At 41.7% G+C, this 12599-nt stretch overlaps 1 protein-coding gene across 1 annotated transcript; it reads left to right on the plus strand.

Annotated features, from left to right (window-relative positions):
- The first annotated feature begins 1738 nt into the window (after window positions 1-1738).
- On the plus strand, window positions 1739-11132 carry LOC120104869 (BEL1-like homeodomain protein 4). The gene is made up of 4 exons (XM_039116755.1): window positions 1739-3323; window positions 9037-9437; window positions 9612-9672; window positions 10966-11132. The coding sequence occupies exons 1-4, from the start codon at window positions 2052-2054 to the stop codon at window positions 11098-11100; spliced, it is 1869 nt and encodes a 622-aa protein (XP_038972683.1). The 5' UTR covers window positions 1739-2051; the 3' UTR covers window positions 11101-11132.
- The last annotated feature ends 1467 nt before the right edge of the window (window positions 11133-12599 follow it).

Genomic DNA, 12599 nt, shown 5'->3' on the forward strand with positions numbered 1-12599 from the left:
GTTAATTGTTTGCCCAGTCTTCATGCTACGTAACGGAATTGATGTCATTGAAACCTGGTTGGAAATACCTTTAGAAAAACCTAGCAACTTGTAGATCAAGATCATGTTGTAATTTAATTTTAATCTATTGTAATTTAATGGGTACGCCTATAACCGAATCACATGAAGCCCCATTCTAAAGGGCGAATATATGTACTCTTTATTTCAAAGTACATATAAAATTCCACTTATTCTCTCTCTCGTCGTTGGGTTTTTCTTAATTTTCTCAAAATATTTTTATTTAAATAAAATACTATTTTTAATAAAAATTAATATTTGCTTACGTCGCTGAAGTTGGGTCTTTCGGACATGTCATTTAAGTTATTTATTTTTACCGATTTTAATAAATATTATATTAATAAAAAATAAAAATAAAAAAAAAAAAGATGGGAGATAAATCCGAGCGGGGCCGTACGTGCAAACAGGTCTGACATCTGAGGGGTTATCGGTAATCGGTAAAACCATTCCCGCCCCAAGCAAAAGATCTGGCGGTAGCCGGAGGAAACAGCAAGGTCCGCCCCCCGCCTGGGGTCTGGTGACCGCCCCGGTAATCCCGGCGCCAGGTCTGACGTCACCTTCTCCCAAGGAGAGTACGGCCTCCTCTCCCTCCCTCTCCCACCGAGGACCGCTTCGAACCATCCAATCGAAGAACGCCACGTCAGTCCAAACTGCCACCAAGGCACCGAACGGTGGCAGTTCCGTTAATTGAGCAAGCTCCGAGGGATGACTTCCGTTTCCTTCTTCCCGTAAACAGCCAGTGGCACGAGCCGTAATTAACCCATCCTGACGTGTCCCTTTCGGAAGCGCTTCCGCTTTGCTCCCGGCCTTCATAAGCGAGGACGGAGAAAGAGTGCGAGATTTTTTCTGTACCAAAAAAAAGAGGGCGAAAGTTTTCTCAGGTCGTCTTTGAGCTGTCTCTCCGTTCCTAGTGGGGCGATCGTCCTCTTGCGCCGTTAAGATAACGCCGGAGGCGACGGACGCCGTAACTCTCCGACGAAACCTGGCCGAGGAATCGGCTGCCGCGGCGATTCGGAGGACCCCTCGTCCCGACGAATGTGCTCAGTAGGTAAGGGGGAAAAGATCGCCGATTTATTTATTTATTTATTTATTTATTTCGTTAAGTTTCTCGAAATGCGGAGATCGGATTTCGTAGATCGCAATCTTTGCCCGTCGATTCGTCCAATATTGTGATTCTCGAGAGAAATAATAGTAATAATGATAATAATAATAATAATAACCTACCGCGTCTTTGAACGGAGACTTAACGGCATTAAGTAACGGTTTTGTGAATAGTATTTGGGGCTGGGGAGGAAGAGAGAGAATATTTTTGTGCGGTGGGTCGTAAACTTTGGGGCTCCTTTATTTTTCCTTTTGGGATACCTTTTCGTCTTTCAAAAAAGCGGTTTATTCTCCGCGCTTTGTTCTCTGGTTCGTGTTGTTTACCCATTTCGTAGCATTCCCCTTCCTCTACCGAAGCAAAAGCCAAAAAGATAAAAAGAAACCATCGGAAGAAAACCTTTCCTCCTAAATATTTTTGCATGCATCAGGTATGATATACATAAATAAGAGAAATACGGGACAAGTTTACTTTTTCGCTAATTATAGAAGAATATAGACAGGGAGGAATGGATGGAGACTGTGAAGGCCCCAGAAGGGAGTTATTTTGTACATTTTAAGCGGTGTCGTGAGGTAGGTCTCAGTAAGGGATATAGCTTTCACGCCTTTGCTCTTCGCTTCTCTCTCTTTCTCTCTCTTTCTCTCCGGTGATTCATCTTCTCTCCTTGCTTCAAAATCCTGGCAACTCCTCTTGCTCCTTTGCTATACTGCTTTGTTTGCTGCTTGTTTGCATATGCGCGTTGTATGTTCGCTGAGCAATCCGATCCTGGTTTTTACAGGAGAAAGAAATGAAAGAAAATGATGTCTCCATCAACTAAAATTATCGCGAGGCACCAGAAAACCTGCTGCTGCTGCTGCTGGTGGTGGTGGTAGAGAGAAGAGAATCTCGGAGGAGGATGCAGGGCTCGCAAAATTCGCTTCTGGGGATGAACAGCTTCAGGACCGAACCGGAACCCCACGTCGCTCAGCAGAGCCGCCGGGACAAGCTCCGGGTCCAGCACATCGACCCGATCCCCGATCTCGTCCAGGTCCGGGACGTCTACGACCCGGCCTTGTTCTCATCGTCGGCCCACATACAAAATTTACCGCTGGCCGGCGCCGAAACCTCGATTACCAACCCGTCGCCGTCCAGCTTTCATGAAGCGTCGGGCAATCTCGCCCGTGCCGGTGATCCCCGGGGCCCGTGCGTCTGGCGAGCGCAGCAGACGAGCTCCGAGTGGATTGTTACGAGCCCGGCTCCGATGACAGGCAGTTTGGCTTCGCCCGGTGCTTGCCACTTCAAGCCCGGCTTCTCCGGGTTTTACCAGGAGGCATCCACGGAGCTTTCAAGCCAAGAGAACCACGAACAGCAGTGCGGGGACTTGCACTTTCCCTCTTCTCAATTTCACCATTCCACTCTCCAAGAGGTGGTCACTTCCGTGGGCGACCATGGCCTGGAACTGCCCTCCGTTCGCGAGCCCGGTCAGCCGTGCTCGTGGGTCGAGAGTGGAAACGAATTGCTGCTTCTGCCGAGCTACGGCGAGCAGCCGAACACGGTGTGGGTGAGCCGCCAGCCTCCGCAGTGGAATGGGCAAGGAGGGTTTGCACGGGGCAAAGTTGAAGAGGGATTTGCTACCGTTGGGAGTGAGGGTGGGGCGCAAGGTCTATCGTTGACCCTCTCGTCGAACCCGGCGTCGGAGCTCCATGTGGCTCAGCTGCAAGAGAGTTTTGGACTGCCGAGCTCGAGGGCGAGCGGAGCCGGGGAATCCTGCCCGTACCCCAGGTTCTCGATCGGTGATAGAGGTTATGGGGACTCGCTTCAAGGTACCGTCAGCTCGCCGGTGGCGGATGCTCGTAGGGCCGCGGGGCCGCTCGGGCCTTTCACGGGATACGCGACCATTCTGAAGAGCTCCAAGTTCTTGAAGCCGGCTCAGCAGCTGCTGGATGAATTTTGTAGCGCTGTGAAGCAGTGTCATGTGGGTGGCAGGTGTTGTGGGGCTGCGGGTGCCAATTGTGATGATGTGGTGGCCGGCGAGAAAGAGAACAGCGCAAGGGGAGGGTGTTCGGCGGCGTCGTCGTCCACCTTTCATAGTTCCTCGACGGAAGCTGGTGTGAGCGGCGAGGCGTCTCAAATTCATCGCCCCGAGATGCAGCAGAAGAAAGCGAAGCTCTTGTACATGCTCGAAGAGGTTAGTTTTATGTCAGATATTATTGCTTGCATTATGTGTATCGATTGCTATTATCTGCTACATGCTACTTCCTGTTAATTTCTTAGTCAAATTGTCTTTTATATCTGCTACATGCTGCTGCTTGTCAATTTCTTGGTCGAATTGTCTTTTAGAAGTAAGCTCAACTTTTTTGCATGTCAAATCAGTGACTTTTATGCTCCTTGATATCATTCGATTCCTTGTAGCACTGCACATAGCATTTTCTGTAGTGGTCGTTCCGATTCCATTGATCTGCTGTGGCAGATGATTTTTTTTCCTTATATCTATTCGTCTCTCTCTTTTGAAGAAGGATATGAGTGGGCAGATTGCTGTTGCTCAATTGAAATGGTCATCTTTGGGATACCTTAGTTGACAAAGCATCATATAGTTGATTGATCTGAACCTTTTTGGTTCACACTTTGATGACCACCACTACTACACTTTCAATCTTTTACTTGATCTTTAAGGTTGAGTTGACACGCAAGTTGTCTTTGTGGAGAGGACACAAGCAATCTTGTAGCAATACTAGGGATCAAAAACTTTTTCAAAACTAATTGATACACGCACTTTTTTTCCTTCTCTTCCATCTCTTGTAAACTAATAGACGACCTGTAATTTTGAGTCAATTCTTTCCCAGAAGTTTGAAATGTCTGATGATGTTTGATGAATACAGTGTTAAATTGGTTGGCAGGCTCTCCTGATTTTACGAAGACGAAAAGAAATTAAGAATAGAAAATCATGTTAAATTTTAGTGAGTGATATATGGACTTGGTGATTTCAAGTACAACCATAAATGTAAGATGCATTACTAGTGGCCATTTGTATTCTATGATGTGCTGTTAAATTATTTGATTCCTGCAATTTTCTTAATTCTTCAACATGCCCTTTTTATTTTATTTAAAACCATGGCCACTTTAATGGAGAGCTGGGGCATTTTCTGTAGGATGTATGTTGACAATCTACGGGTTTGGATTTCTACAGGTGTTAAAGCATGCATATGCCCTAATTTTTTTCTAAGTTGGGTTATGAAAATTTTAGAAAATAAAGGTTTACTTTCAGAAGGGCATGCGAGTTACCTTCATCTGGAAAATAAGATTTTCATATGTTACGTCTTGTGCACCCAGACAATAAGGTTCTTGACAACCCACTTAATTCATTATTGGCTTTAATTTGTCAGTTTGATGAATAGAGAGCAGCAATTTGCTAATTTGGTTTTTAGTGCTATCTACTGGTCATAGTCCTCTAGTTTTTCTTGCTGCTATCTTATATGTGTTCCTTGTTATCTTAAAAACTTTTAGTCTGTTGCAAGCTCTCAAACTCCTTGATTTATAATCATTAACTTCTCTCATGCTGCATACAATCTGCTTATGCACCGCCACCTTCATTTTTAGAATTAGGCTTTTCAAAAGTTTTTTTTGGAAAACATGCGAGTCTCCTTAACCCTTCAGTCAAATTCTGAAACAATTTTTAGAGAACTGTTTCAAAGTTATTTGGATTAATTTCCCAACTAGCTCCAATCTTCAGTGTTCAAGTTAGTAGAAATATGCACTCAGAAGCATTCGAGCAAATAGAAATTTTTGCCTTCTCATTCTCATCCATGAGCTCCATCAGATTTGAAAATGAAGTTGCCCTTACCTTCCTGTAATACCATTATTAAAAGGATGGTAGTGCAACTCCGGGTCAGTTGGCTGTTATTGCTCAGCACTACACTTGTGGCATTTCCATTTTCAAAGAGAACAAAGCTGCAATGTTTATCCGCCATAATAATATGTGAACCTTTTCAAATTTGTCACTGATGCAGCCCACTTTTTGTGTCAAGAAAATGGCTTTGGTGTTTCAATTATTACTCAATATATCTCTAACTAGAAATTGTGATGCAACCTTAACGCATGCACACATGCATTTTGTTAGGTGGTGACACGTAATGTTGTCCTTGATATTGGCTTTTCTTAAAAAATATTATCACTTTAGACTGGAATTTCTTGGTCATGAAGACCTTTTGGCGAGAGGACACATCATGTTATTGTTGCTTGGAAATATATAAGCATGCCTTCTTTGAGACAGACGATGTTCTTATAGATGGAGCAGAATGGCACATGTAGATTTATATCTTCTTATCCATGGAGCCTATCTTAAGCATAGTGAACATGATTCATACTGAAAGGATTGAGCGAAGAGCATTGATAGAAGCGTGAATTCATCATTAATTACGATGCTTCATGTTGAATCAGAGTAGCAACTGCAAAATAATCAAGTTTTAAATGTAGAAACTAAGGAAATCATCACCAGAAGCTAAGTTTTCCAAAGTTGACAAAATTGGAGAGCTTACAATTTATTTTGCACTACAACTGTAGTAAATGAGATGCTAGTTTTCCTGTATTGTAAACAATAAATCGGATTCTGTCAATGCATCTTCGTGATTATTAAATAATATCTTTAGGCTTTTTTTTTTGGGCCGTATGGATAACCTTTGGCAATATTAGAAAATCAAAAGAAGTGTTCAAAGTCAAAGCTGCATTTATGGTACCATACAGTCACACTGACTTTCCTGTTCATTGGAAACATCACTGGAAACATGACGTTTCATTTTTAGGATTATGACAGTGTCAGTTAAATTGTCCATGCTTCCAGAGAAGGTTAAAAGAGTAGTTGACGTTCTTTAGTGATCAAAACTGCTGACTGAAATGATTTTCTAGGACTAGGACTGATTAGTTTAAGAGTTTAACTCAAGAGAAGTGAATTTGCAGGCTAAGGCACTCTTCTGAAGCAAAATTTGTGAAGGAAATTCTCTATTTTAGGACATTTCTAGCAAGCATAGATGCCATCTTCAGATGGAATTTGTTTTTATGTTCGTCCATTTTGTGTCTCCATATAAAATGCATCATAATAGACTAAGAATTATAGATTTTCAAATTGGCTTTTCATGAAATTTAACAGAATATTTCACGTGGTAAATTGTGGGACCGCATAAAGGCAGATTACTGTTTCTGTCATTTATGCTTGCTCTTTGAAGTAACCAGAGAAATAAGTAAATAACCTAGCATATCTGATGCAAGTTGATGAACTAAGCACAAATTCTTCTGATATGGTGAAATTGCACTTGAGACCAGTCAAACCACACAAAAATGAAACACTGATTTGAATTCTATACTATGTAATAACATGTGAATGCTGGGTATATTCTGTTGTATGGTTTAGTAATTGAAATGATAATTTGTTTAATATTTTATGAGTTCAAATTTTTTACCCCTATGGTGTGAGAAATATTTCAGCAAGAATATGCTATAATAAGTGTTAAATGAGTTTGGTAAATGATTTTTACTCCAGGTTAAATGAGTATTTTCCTTTGTATAGCTGGTAACAAAAATGAAAAATATGAAGCCATGCTTGTTTGGCTATCTATGTATCACATTTAAGATTTTGTTTTATTATGTATTACATTGAATCCACAATCATCTAATATTTGTTATGGAATGACTCATGGAAGATTTACCAGGGATGATAGTGTCTGCTTTTTTGGGCAAAAAAAAGAAGAAGGGGGTGGGTGGGTGGTGAAAATTGAACACATTAAAAAAAAGCTTGTTATGGAGGGCTATCATTCAATAAAGTAGATTGTTCCTATTGTAGTCAAACCAGATTTGCATAACTCTTTATGGGCGCTCTTGAAACATTTTACTTGATGTACTGGTCTCATAAATGTTTTCAATCTCATGACTGATTCTGGTTCTTTTGTAGAAGTGAAAAATTAAATTACCAATTCAAATCTCTTAAGATGTCTTGTAGTAAAGCTCTCTTAAATAAAATGCAGTTATTTGAGATGGTAAGTTTTATTCACCAATATTGTTTGTTGTTGCTAAATTTCCATGGCGTCAGGTTGATTGGCATCATCAGGATGATTTACCCTGTGATCCAAAGGCTTGTAATATGTAACACTCTTTATTGTGTGATATCTTTTTATTAGAGGGTGAGAATTTCAAACATTGATTTCCGTCTGTTTTCAGGCACCGATGAATCTGATAAGGATAGAAGAGTATGCGTCTGTATAGCAACTCTCCCCTTCTCATGATAATATGTATTTCTTCTAGTTAATTTTCCCTAGTTTATTTATTTATTCTAACTACATGCCTTAAGAAATTCATTGTGCATTTTAAATGGAATGGTTAGTACAAGTTTCTGGTAGAGCATGCTTGGAAATTTTGTTTGTTTTTAAGGTGGGCATGGCCGAGTCCAGAATGATGATTTGGTTGCATGGAGAAGAGGGAAAGACAGAAATAGACATGAGAATTGTAATAGAGGGTGGCTGTTGTTTACACTGAAAATTGAAAAAGGAAAAAAAAAGGCAAACCCTAGTGATGTAAGCTTATGAATTGCATTAATGAAGGTGAAATTGATGTAGAACTAATTGGCAGAATATGGTCATCTGCAATGTAGACTAGACACACTTGTCGTGGAAGATTAGGAAGATTAGGTATTTGGAAGTCCTTCGAAGGAGAATTTATGCTGGATGGAGGTTCTGAATATTGATTCAAGCTGTGAATGAAAATTTGCTCTCTAAGAGTCATGAATGAGCGAAAAGCATTGATGACTTATGGTAGAGATTAAATGTGACCAGAATGATGATTTGGTTGCATGGAGAAGAGGGAAAGACAGAAATAGACATGAGAATTGTAATAGAGGGTGGCTGTTGTTTACACTGAAAATTGAAAAAGGAAAAAAAAGGCAAACCCTAGTGATGTAAGCTTATGAATTGCATAATGAAGGTGAAATTGATGTAGAACTAATTGGCAGAATATGGTCATCTGCAATGTAGACTAGACACACTTGTCGTGGAAGATTAGGAAGATTAGGTATTTGGAAGTCCTTCGAAGGAGAATTTATGCTGGATGGAGGTTCTGAATATTGATTCAAGCTGTGAATGAAAATTTGCTCTCTAAGAGTCATGAATGAGCGAAAAGCATTGATGACTTATGGTAGAGATTAAATGTGAGGTAGCCTTTTACTGTTTTGTTTAAAAAAATTAATATATGATGAATCATAATGATTATTGGTTATTGTTAGATTTCTATGCATTCATGTTTGTTTATATTAATCACTCTTCAGTGATAAAGCCTCCCAAATGCTTCTATTGCTAATCAATATAGACTTTCTTATCATAGTTATGATTTTTTTTAAGGTGATAATATTTGTGATTATATGGTTTTAATTGTATCATGAACACATTGCATGCAATACTTTGAAGAACCAGCGAACTTTCCATCTAAAGATGCCTATCAGGCATTGGAGTTTGATTGAATCTTCCTAATAAAGGAACTCTTGATTGATCAGCTAGCAGGCCGTTGCAGTTTATGCAAGAGGACTAAATGTGTTTAAAAATATCTTGCTCTACTGGTAAACTGTGTCATGTATGGTTGCCATTCAGTTCATGACAGCTCTATAGTTGTTGATTGGAATTTTTAGTTGTTTTTATTTGATAGTATGAGATCCATATCTCATGTCGCCGGTGTAAACCAATATGGTGTTTCAGTTATTTATATTTTCGAGTGTTCCTGCGTATTTAGTGGAGTTGCTGATCTCTCTCCCTCCCTCTCTTTCTCATGTCCACCATTATTGTTATCTTCAGCTGCCCTATGTATCGCAATCAGTTGATGCAATTTATTTAGAATTCTAACCGGCCTAAGCTCACTTATTTGTGAAGGTATGCAGAAGGTACAAGCAGTACCACCAGCAAATGCAAATGGTGGTCTCCGCGTTCGAATCTGTAGCAGGCCTCAGCTCTGCTACGCCCTACACTTCGTTAGCCCTCAGGGCTGTCTCGAAGCACTTCAGGTGCATAAAAAATGCTATATCTGATCAGCTCCGGCACATCAGCAAAGTGCTGGGAGAGGAGTTCATCAAATCACCGAGTTCCAGTAGAGGTGAAGCAACGATGTCCCCGAAGCTAAAATACGTCGACCAGAGCCTCCGGAAACAAAAGGCAGGTGAGAACAGCTTAGGCTTTATGGATCGGAACCAGCCGGTGTGGAGACCTCAGAGAGGCCTACCTGAGCGTGCTGTGGCTGTTTTGAGGGCCTGGTTGTTCGACCATTTCCTTCATCCGTGAGTCAAGCCGCACTTTTTGACTCCATATGTTTGTATCTCATAGTTGTGTAAATCTTTAATTTTTTTTTCTACTGCTGCCTTCTGTTGGTACATATATTATTACTGTCAATCAATGCATGCATGGTGTTTTGGGTGGGAAAGGGACTACTCATGCATGTTTGGTGTCTCCAGGTATCCGACTGATACGGACAAGCACATGTTAGCGACCCAAACTGGCCTGTCACGGAACCAGGTAACTTTCTCAGACCCCATCTTTCATTCTCTTGTGTGTGATATTATGCCATTAGGAGGGGAAAGATGAATGGATCCCTCCAATGATGTCACCTGCAACCAAATCTTGGAATGGGCCTGAGTTGGGAGGGGTGGTCTATTCTCAGTGCAGATCTAAGTTTTAATCCAATGGGAAACAGGTTGGATCTTGTAAATTTGGCCTGGAACTTTCGAAGTTTGGATCGAAGTCAGGCTGAGTCAAATGTCTGTTTTCCTCTATCATGCAGCTGACTCTCTGATTGTGTACAGCAGGGCCCAAGTGGTCATTTGGGACCAATAATTAAGATACTTATTTTCTGTCAGTATTGATGGAATTCTAACTTAGCTGCTCCCCACTGTGTGGGCCAACCACCATTGACCCACAGTATTTGGCCATAGCTGCATAGTATTTGGTTTTGATCCACCCTATGCTGAACTAGGTTTTTGAATCGACCTGGGTATTGCGGGTCACCCTGGCACAGCTTGTAGGACCTATCCTCTATTCATGGCAGTAAATGTGCCACTTTTTGACCATGACCTAATTTGTAGAGGACGCCATTCTTTCCATGATTTCCAGAATGATTGGCCTGCAGCTTTAATGGGTCAAAAAAAAGACCTAGTTTGTAACTGGGAACTGCTGTCAGTCCGACCCATACCTGTTGTTAAGCTGGTGTAATTCACATCGCATCGTGAAGAGTCAGCTTGTAGGAGTCAAATTTTGACTCTTTGTGGACTCTGACAGTCTGCTTTGGCGCACGTCAAAAATTGACTCATTTAACTCCATGTGATAAAGCTGACACACGATGAGACTTGCATGCGTGAGAGCAGGGCTCTGGTTCCCAGTGCTCACACCATTTCCCCACGAAATAGTAGAACACTGTTTCGATGTGAACTCATGCCACACGCACTGCTACTTTACAAGGGGGGAAGACCTTGGCAGACTGTCCAGCTCTGTGACTCGTGATCTGATAGAGCCTGGATTTCTGAGGCCTTCGCCGTTTGGCTTTCTCATGGCCGCAATGGTGATTGGTCCACCTGGCAGGATTGGCAGCTTTAAATTTATTAATCCAACTGATATAATTTGCATAATATAATTTGCTTATTATTTTTAAGTTATCGGTTTTGCACCATCGTGCATACGTAGTAACCATGCAGCATCCCCTACCGCTGCTGCATGGTGGAGGATATGGAAGGATTCTTTTTTATGGTGTTTCAAATGATTTTTATTTTTCAGTGCCTAATATGTTGCTTGCGCCGGTGCTTCACCTTCATGCAGGTCTCCAACTGGTTCATTAATGCCCGGGTGCGACTATGGAAGCCTATGGTGGAAGAGATCCACATGCTTGAAACCAAAGGGATGAACGGGAATGGACCTCAACTCCGGCAACAACAGAAACAGTGCTACTACTAAGCCACCCATGGATGAAGTAGGGCGGCCTTCTAACGGACCAGGCCAGAAAGCGCAGTGCAACAAGCCATTGGATTGTTGTTCCTCCTATGGAGCCTGTGTTGAACGATGAGGGTACCAGAGTATGGAGCCCTGGCACTGTGAGAAGAGATCGAGGATGGACGAGTGTGGAATTCCGACGAGCATGGATGGGAACTTGATTAGCTTTGGAACTACCAGAGTGCGATGGGACATTGGAGGGCTTGGAGCGGTTTCGCTCACGTTGGGCCTCAGGCAGAGATGGGCAACAACAGCAGCAGATGAGGCACTTTGGAAGTCAGATGCTTCATGACTTCGTGGTTGATGGGTCTTCTTTGCTGGGTTGACTCTGTTGCTAATGTCGGATCGAGATGATGCCGAGAGCGCTGCGTCCACAATGTCTGTGGTGGTAGATGAGGTGAGCACATACGAAGGCCAGTTCATTGTATTGTAGGTTAAGGAAATGTCCGTTGTACGATATGTAATGCTACTATCTTTGGTGCATCTTGTAAGTGGACCCAAAGTTTTGGTGGTTTATAAACGACTTTTGATTAATGTGCTGTTGCCACAATGTTGTATCAGTCTAATCGGCAGTTACTGTATTTTTGCTCTTAAACTAACATATATTGAAGACTCGTCTTACGTTGGTTTGGTGAATTTCCTTCAATGGTTGTTAGGTGGTTTCCTGGTCCGCCTGAGTTCCAACATCATTTGACCAAATCCTTTGTTGTTAGGGGTGTGGGTAGCTTTTCAAAGCTTCTATAATGAAATGTTGGGGCTAACTGCAGATTGCATGACATATATATGTGTTGCTAGTCATATAAAATTTTTGTTGTGGATGGATGGGATAGATATCTTTTTTGAGTTGTTGTATATTTATTTTATGTTGATGCCAATGGATAATATTTTTTAAAAAGAAAAGAAAGGATGGCAACAAATTAATAAATGTGGTGCACTTAAAGGTGCTTTGTGGGTGAAAATAGCTAGATACTGGAGACATGGTTTGAGTTAGAGAATGACAGCTTGTGGTGATATCAAGCATATTGTTGGATTGTGCTGTAATGGGTTGTATACCCTAGCCCAGAGTGTCATGTTTCTTGTGAAAAAACCAAAGAAAAAATGGGTTCGAATTAATAGCCCGACTGGATCCTTAATACCTTGTATCATAACTTTAGAAATCATGACTGTCGCAAGAGCGACAACAATGCGTTCGTCTGTCTATCCACACCCGGTGGGTTCAATTGATCCCACTCTCTCTAAATGGGCCTGGTGCAGTCCATTCATGATGGCTTTTGCAAGAGGTTCACTCAGATGGGGATATGGCGTTATTCTGGCTTCACTTTAACACCAGGCCTCGGCTAAGATGGGCCTGGGGCAACCTATTTCATGGTAGGGTTCTGGTGAATTTTTTTAAGGGCTAGGTTTAGTTCAGCTCAGACCTGGAGCTGGTGGCTTGATACAGCCTTGGTCCATCTACCCAGACC

The sequence above is a fragment of the Phoenix dactylifera genome, unplaced genomic scaffold (genome assembly GCF_009389715.1).
Source record: "Phoenix dactylifera cultivar Barhee BC4 unplaced genomic scaffold, palm_55x_up_171113_PBpolish2nd_filt_p 000133F, whole genome shotgun sequence".
Classification (NCBI taxonomy): domain Eukaryota; kingdom Viridiplantae; phylum Streptophyta; class Magnoliopsida; order Arecales; family Arecaceae; genus Phoenix; species Phoenix dactylifera.

What these genes read in the sequence shown, in the direction of transcription:
- LOC120104869 (XM_039116755.1), top strand. Translation starts at nt 2,052, where the DNA reads ATGCAGGGCTCGCAAAATTCGCTTCTGGGGATGAACAGCTTCAGGACC. An exon ending in TCTTGTACATGCTCGAAGAG is followed by an intron (nt 3,324 to 9,036) that starts GTTAGTTTTATG and finishes TTATTTGTGAAG; the next exon opens with GTATGCAGAAGGTACAAGCA. An exon ending in TTCGACCATTTCCTTCATCC is followed by an intron (nt 9,438 to 9,611) that starts GTGAGTCAAGCC and finishes TGGTGTCTCCAG; the next exon opens with GTATCCGACTGATACGGACA.